Here is an 8590-nt window from a genome sequence, read left to right on the forward strand (position 1 = left end):
TTGTAAGAAAAAAAATCTTATAAGCCACTTGCAATTGCACCAGGAACTACAAGAACTCCTAGTAAAGCCACAGCAAATTTTAATAAGTAGAATAGTTTCATCTATAAACCTATTCGTCAATTTTATAACTGCCTAAGTTGTGGCAGAAATCAATAGTATATCAATTTAGTCTAATAAAATTTATTAAATGGTTAGAAAAAATGTGTTTACTAAATCCATCTTATAACAGTTCAATCATCTTGTCCTTAAAAGTATGGGCAACTTAAAGAAAATTTGAAGTTAAAAGGATCTTTTAATATGTGTAAGTGGGTATTCAGTGGTGTAGAATCCAAATACTTTCAATTTGAAAACCCAGTACAAATAATTCTAAGCACCTTAAAAATTTAGAAATTTAAGCTATGTCACTTTATCTCTTATCTCCATTTTATTTTCTCTAACAAAGCCACAGTGAAGATTAGATTACTTATTACTCTCACTTTAATAATTTCCTAGAGCAGAAAGCTCTCATCAATCTTTTCTAACCTGGTCTTTGATCCAAATACTCCACACAATTTACTTTGATGAAAATAACCCAAGACCTTTAATCCTCCACAGACAAATATCTCTATGCTAGTCCTCTTTGATTCTTCAAAAGCTTTTGATTCAGTTAGACATAAAATCCTCCTATCCAAACTCAAAATTCTTTCCACACCAAATGCATCTTAAAGTTCTTTTTGTCTCTTTCTTAGGTCATTGGTTCTTAACAGTTATCATTTTTAATAAACCTCCTTTCTCAGCCCTTTAGACTAACACATGGTGTTCCTTATGCGCTCTCAATCTTACGAAGCATTTTCTCTATACATACTAATGATTTTCTTGATTCCATTCACCACTCACAATATCATTTATATGCTAATGATATCCTAATTTTCCTATCCTTCCATCCTACTAAGAAACTGAGGCAATCCAAAAGTTACAGGAAAATAATTAGAGGTATTAACTAGTACTAGACAAAACTGTTTATTTGAAGAAGCAATTCCAATTGTTTCTGCAACTTCCATAAAGTTTTTAAAAACGTACACAATTGTTCCAAATGATCAATTTTTCTCTGGTTCATTTTAGTGACATAGTATAATTATTGCTGAGAACTGTTTCTGTTTAACTGAGCAGATTCATTCAGTTTTGTTTTATTTTTTCTTTCATTGGTATTACTCTCCCAACCCATTAACCCACTACTGAGATGTTTTTCATTACATAATTTTATATGTTTGATCTTAAATTAACCCAAGACAAGCACATGAGCAGGATTACAGCCGCTGAAATGTGATTTTTGCGAAGGATATTGGGCAAAACTAGGAGAGACAGGATAAAGAATGAAAGAATAAGAGAAGAACTTCAGATTCCCTCAGTGAAATCAGGGATTGAACACCAACAGCTCTGATCGTATGGACATGTCTGTAGATTGGGGGAAGACTGAGTGCCAAGAAAATGTATGGAGGCGAGGCTGACTAGTAGAAGACCACGAGGCAGACCTAGAATGAGCTAAATGGAGCATATTCAACAACTAGGGTTGGAAAGAGGAAAAATGCTGGCTCAGATGAAGATGCTTGTCAGAGACCAAGATGTGTGGACCAAGTGGTTAGAGGCACATCCTGCTGAAAGGACACATCCTTAAAGAGGATGAGAAAGTAGAAGAGCTTAAATAATTTTATCTGTTTCGAGTAAACAGATTTCTACTTAAAACCTCACCAGTAGTATCAACAGGTGGGCAGTAAACAAAGAATAAAAATTAAATGCTGAAAAAATCAAGGCTATTGTCATTCATTTTGAGCACCTCCATAATTCCTTTCTTATCTATCCCACTCTTTATCTCAATAATCAATCGATTTATTTTTCATTCAACAACAATAATATTAAGGTTGCTTGGTTTACAGAGGGCAATCTGCTAGGATAGCTATGAGACTGAAGTGACTAATGAATTCCTTCATTAGATTTCTCATCAGATTTCCCAGGTGTTCTTATGATGGTATAAAAAGTTAAAGTGGCTCTTACTTCTATCCAACAGCAATCAAGGTCTAGGTACCTTTCTTTTCCAAGTCCTAAGAAATAGAAAAAAGAAAAGAAAACCTTTCTTCATCCTTGATTAATTCTATTGACTCTCTAAATACAAGACCTAGACTTATTTTTTATATTAGTATTTTTCATTTGTTTGAACATTTCTTATATCTTTGGGGTTTTCATGTTAATTTTTAAGGAAATGACTCATTTCTTGACAAAAAAAATAATAGTATGTAACAGCATGGAAAGTAAATATTTTTAGAGTAGATAAAAACAGACTGAACCTTTTTAGTCAGCAAAATAAAAATATATTAACTTTGATATTTGGTGTAACTTGTTCCAAGGAGTTACAAAAATGTAAATAAGGAGATAATAAAGACGGTATTCAGCACTTCAGACTTTGAGGCTGGATATCATCAAATTATCCTAAGGATCAATATAAGATGGCATTCACTTTCAAGAGGAGCCATTATGAATTTACAAGGATGCTGTTTGGCCTCAAAAATGCTCCCATAACCTTCCAACGCCTGATGGATAAGTTTTTGAGGGAAATTGACGAATCAGTATGCCAGATTTATATGGACGATCTTCTAGTGTTCAGTAAGAACGAAGATGATCACGTACAACATCTACAGAGCGTATTCCAGAAAATCAGGCAATTTGGGCTCAAATTACTAGGAGAGAAATCATCGCTGGGGCATGAACAAATAAATTTTTTGGGCCGCACAATTTCCAGGGAAGGAGTTAAACCCAATGCGGATAAAGTCGCAGCAATACAGAATGATGCAGTGACTAGGGATGTGGAGGGAGTTCAGAGGTTGTTAGGAACTTTGAATTATTACTAGAGATCTGTGCCAGAAATGGCCTAATACCTCGCCCACTCAACAACCTTCTCTAGAAAGGCCAAAAGGTGATCATCACCCCGATGGTGGAAGACAATATCTGGTGGTGCATGAAGCTGCAGCAGGAACCGGTGGTTGTGTTCCCGGACTTGACTCAGCAATTCAATATCACTACAGACGTGAGTGAGTATGTGTTGGAAGCGGTGTTGCCTAAGGAAGGTGAAGGGGGATATCGCCCAGTGACATACGCCAATAGGTGCCTGACAGAGACAGAGACCAGATACAGCGCACTGGAATGAGAGCTTCTGGTAGTAGTGTAGACTGTTGACCACTTTAGACCTTATAGAAACGTTAGGGTATATACTGAAGACAAGCCGCTGCAATGGGTAGGAAAGTTGAAGGAGTCTTCAACTAGGATTATTGGCACAGTATAATATGGAATTAATATATAAACTAGGGAAAGAAAATGTGGTAGCCAATTAGTTGTCTAGAGCAATTATAGTAAATGCAGAAGAAGGCTGGAGAACTGCCTAGGCAATTCCTGCAGGAGTGGACACTAGGAGAGGAAGAAGAACAGAATGTGACGGAGGAAGATGATAGGGAGGAATCTTCATATAACAAGAGCTCGAAGAAAGGAAGACGAGCAAATATGGAGGAACTGGAGGATATAATAAACGACAACAGGTGTCAGATTGTATGGAAGACGAGGACCACTGGATTGCTCAACGTTGAGTGTAGCAAGTATGGGAGGAACAAAATCATGACAATTTGGTCACAGCCAAGTGTGAGGGACAACCAGATTTGTATTGTTGAAGGATGTTTCAGGGCCCAGAAAAACTCATCGCTTTTATGTGGGCAATGCCATTGTCTGGGAGAAGATCAAGTGGCTATGGCGTAGCAAACAAATAGGGATGGATAGGAAGTTCATTTGTTGCAAGCAGATGGTAAAATCCTTCAAGAAGGCGAAAAACAAAAAGAGATCACCATAGCATATCATCAGGTCAAAACAAATCACTTCAGAATCCCGGAGACCCTGCACGCATTAAAGAGAAAATACTTTTGGTGGGGGATGAAGAAGATAATCACAGAGGTTGTAAGAAATTATGAAGTTTGTCTACGCACAAATTATGACAGAAACTGACATAAAAGGAAACAAAAAGAACCACATACTGCAGATGCACCGCTTAACCACCAGCAGATCGATACATTCACATGAGGAGGATATAAATGGATATCCATGATCAGTAAGATGGCAATGGCACAGGGCAAGTTGTTGGAAGCAGTGTTGGCAGCTCTCTGATTGTGGTTTCAATTCTACGGAGTTCCAGAGTGCATTGCATCGGGCAGAGGCAGAGAATTTGACTATGTCAGGATTCGAACTGACATAAAAGACCTTGATATAACATGGCACCTCAACAGACCAGGACACCCAAAGAATAAAGGAGGCATAGAGCAGCTTCATGACACGTTGAGTGGCCATCTTCGCTTATATCAGATCGACAAGGGACTGGAACTGCACATAACAATGCCTAAGGCGATTGCAGCATATAATCATTCAGTACACACCATTATGGGGTTTTCATCATTTGAGTTCCTCTTTGGGCTACGAGAACATTGGTGGGACTATATGGGCACGGTAGTGGACAGTGAGGGGATACAGAACAACCATGTTGCTCGAAGAAAGTTATGGGAGAAGGCACAGGAAAGAATGGAAAAGGAAAAAACCAGGAGGGTGGCACAAGAGAATTTAAAGGTCACATACATGGATGGGAGCTATCAAAATCGGGAGGATCGTGGCACAATACAATACCCAGCACAAACTGGGCTTCCTACTGAGAGATGCTCAAACCGCCTCAATGCTTATGTGGTGTGGAGTTGTTTGTCCCCTAATCTTCACCTCACATTCTTCTCTGGAGCATCTGCTGAAGTGAATATATGGACATAAAAAAATATCACAGTATCCTAATAAACCACTCAATCAACCTTCTCAGTTGAAGCTTTTAGAGCCGGGATTCATTTTCCAACATGACAAAGATCAAACAGCCAAAATTTTAAAAGAGTATTCAGTAAGGGGGAAAAAAAAGCAGGAATAGTTGAATTGTAAAGAATAGCTGACTTTGATCATATAGAACAACGGTCCCTTTTTTTCCACTTTTATGCAAAGTGGGACCCTTTTTAGGCTAAAAAAATTTCACAGCACCCTTGTCGAGCTAAAAACTAACTGCGACACAATAATACTTAAATAGGTTCAATATGTAGGAAAAGAAAAACACAGCATATTAAATGCTGGAGTGTACAGTATATTTACTAAAGTAATCTAATGTGTTTTCTTTTGTAATATTGTCAGAAAGTGGGATTCGCTTACAGCACCTCTAGCATATGCTTGGGAAATTAAAATGTAATCAACTAATTTTATAGACCTGTGGAGTGTTTCAAATGAAAAATACTCAAAATTAGATATCCTTTTTAATTTCTAGTATTAAATATAGAATGCCAATACTAAAAGAAACAAATGAGGACACACTACATATCAACTTTTAGCTTATGTGGTGTAATTGGTAAATAATTTTTTACCACAATAATGTTTTGGAAATATTTATAAATACAATATTGGTTTTGCAATAATTTTGATTATTTCTTTTCTCAATTTAAATTATTTCAAATATGTTTTTTTTTTCAAAAACTTGTTCACAGCACTGTACATTCAATACACATAATAAAAATCTACTAAAGAAATATTTAAACCATCCAAAAAAAATAATAATAATTATGAATTTCAACAAAAATAAGATAACTGTAAAGAATAAAAGAACTTACAGCATTCCAGGCATCAAGCAAGACATCCTGGTATTCTTTTGCTACCACTACCCCATCTATCAAAGGATGACTTAAGCCACTATGATGTTGCCAGCCAATAACCGCATGTGCACAATCAATGTTCAATTTTTGAGCAATTTTCATTAAACCTGGGACTAAAATTAATAATTAAAAATAAGGTACAAATAATAAAGTGCAGATATTAAATGGAAAAGAAAACAAGAGAAACATTTTTTTAAATAAAAATAATAAATTATAGTTATTGTCAAAACTCAAAATTAAACTGACAACATAAACAATTAGGATATGATTTTATAAATCAACTAGCACTCAGCACGATAATTAAAAGTCAACCGTTCAATTTTAAAAGATTTCAAAATTACAAAAAAACAAGCTCTAAAAATTGTGTTATTATACCAATAATAACACAATTTTTAGAGACTAATTGAGTTCAATTTTAAAAGATTTCAATGCCTAAAATATGATATACTGTAAAAGTGTGAATAACTGAAGCAACAATGACAAATATTACTTTACACTCATAAGTGAACCAAAAATATTTTACTTAATAGAAAATATGTGATTGTAATATAAAATAATATATAAATCTCATTTTTACCTCAAGTTTGTACCATTATACCCTATATAAATCACAGTAGCCCAACAGTCTCCCACTCTTTACACTATCTTAATTCACCATCTAGTAATTGATCTTCCTCTCAATTTCTTGTGTTATCTAGATATCCACACTGTAGCAATTTTAGACCATCTTTTCATATTAAGTCTGACAACATGACTGGCCTACCTTGATTTAAGTTTATGAGCTTCTTTAGGTAGATTTTTCATTTTAGATAGTAAAAACTTAACTTTTAATTCTAGATTGTACTTTTCTTTTGATACTAATCATACTTCTTCAAAATTACAAAATTGTGACCTCGTTAATATTTTTCTGTTTCCGAAAATGCCTGAGATCCATTTAGAATTACCTTCAATCCTGGACATAGTTGATTTATAAAAAAATGTTTCAGTCTCCTGTATTTTTTCTATCCCATGTTAATTCTATTTATTTCATCTTTTCTATCTGTAAATGTGATATAATGAGTTGTCTTAAATAAATATATTGCTCAACAAAACTGATTTCCATCTTATAAATTTTGACCTATCACTTGGAAGTATGTCACTGTGGCCTGATGAAATGAGGCAGTATACTATCTTCATTTGTCAATGAAGGTTCTAGCTTTTTTTTTTCAATTTATATTTATGGATTGACCCTTGGCTTATTGTTTCATTTCTAAATCTGTCTATTGTTTCCTTTCCTTCTTTTTTCCCATTGCTCTCTATCTTTTCATCTGATCTTTTTTTATTCTTTAAATTTCCTGATAATGAAGAATATCATTAGATATAATACTATTACCAGCAGGAACTTTCAGTATTTGCCTTTTCGTTAAGTAGAGCTCAACAACTTCTCACCTAGCCATAATTTCAATTTCCTGGCTGGTGTTTGTAACCATATAGTATCCTTCATAGTCCAAAAATAAATGCATGTAATAGAAAAATATCTACAACAAATCAGTTTAAAAAACAACAAAAAACAGGCTTTTACAATTGAGGTTACTAAAGCCAATAATAATAATGAATTTTGTAATAAAACCTATACATTAATGTAAAATGGAACTATAATACTGACTAAAAATATATTTCATAACTGAAAAAGTATTTACCAAGCTAGTAAGAGATTTTTCAAACAAATTCGACAGTTTACAGTTTGAGAGATCAAAAAACATGGTATGCAAGGAGTAAGAAAAACAACAGTTGTTCCAACTACTAGTGAGAGACTAATGAACTGCTTGGTATAATTTGTTCTTTTCAAGGTACTGTAGTTTGAAAACTAGTTCCTGAAAATCAATAGATTGTCATGATGTTTTCTTCCTTTGTGCCTAAGGATGGCCAAACTAGCAGTCAATATTAAAATATTGTTCATAGGAAATTTTGCTTCTTTTGTAAGAAAGTTATTTTTGTTTATGAGAAACCTTAGAAAAATAATCAATAACCATCTACAATTCAAAATAAATTATAATAATGAACATAAATCAAACCTTGAATATGAACTGCCCCAGCTGGAAGCATAGAAGGCTTATATAATTCCACATTGCCATAGTCATTTACTGGCACTTTGCCATTAACGACAGGGGGAGGAATATAGTCAACTACTTGCCAAGATCCAAACAGCTCCATGGATTTATTATCACTATCCTTAAACTAAAAAAAAAAAAAATAATAAACAAGTTTTGGTGGGGTAAAGGAGAAGTAATACATTAAATTTTAAAGATTTCCAGTAGAATGTCATATATTTAAAACACAAAATTGGATAAATATATCAAATTTGAATTTAAAAAAATCCTATTGATAATCTTAGAAATAATTAAAAGAAGTTTATTTTAATGGGCTGAAAAATAACTGACTTTTATGTTTATTTTCTTTTTCATTTTTGAAATTAAATATTAACATAAAAACAATTAAAAGTTATTTAAATTTTATAGAACTAAGTTAAGAACATAAAACAGTAATTGAAAAGTTACCTATATAACCTTACCAACATTATTCCCTTATGAATAAATTTATGTATTGGACTTTTAATGTATTAATCTTTTTATTGTACCTGATTGCATTAAAGTCAAACCTAAACATGTATGACTACTAATTTTATTCTTGAAACAAACCAATTTTACATCCTTCGCCATCCCAAATTCTTAAAGAACAATTAAATTAATTTTCGACCAATTTTTTTTTTTTTTTTTTATCCCCTCCCTTGCCATTTCTGGCATACGGGGTGCAGGAGCAGTGGGGTAGTGCGCATGCCACTGCTTCCGAAGATCACCAATTCTTTTTTTTTT

General features: G+C 33.7%; 1 protein-coding gene across 1 annotated transcript in view; it reads right to left on the bottom strand.

Moving 5' to 3' along the window:
• The window catches only part of LOC106679659 (DNA repair protein complementing XP-C cells homolog), a gene marked incomplete in the record, with an annotated part of 21480 nt that overhangs the window by 2748 nt on the left and 10142 nt on the right, over window positions 1–8590 (bottom strand). The window contains 2 exon segments of the mRNA XM_067053335.1: window positions 5697–5851; window positions 7793–7955. Coding sequence (XP_066909436.1) covers window positions 5697–5851; window positions 7793–7955 — 318 coding nt within the window.

The sequence above is a fragment of the Halyomorpha halys genome, unplaced genomic scaffold (assembly GCF_000696795.3).
Source record: "Halyomorpha halys isolate HHAL.00 unplaced genomic scaffold, Hhal_1.1 Scaffold213.1, whole genome shotgun sequence".
Lineage (NCBI taxonomy): Eukaryota > Metazoa > Arthropoda > Insecta > Hemiptera > Pentatomidae > Halyomorpha > Halyomorpha halys.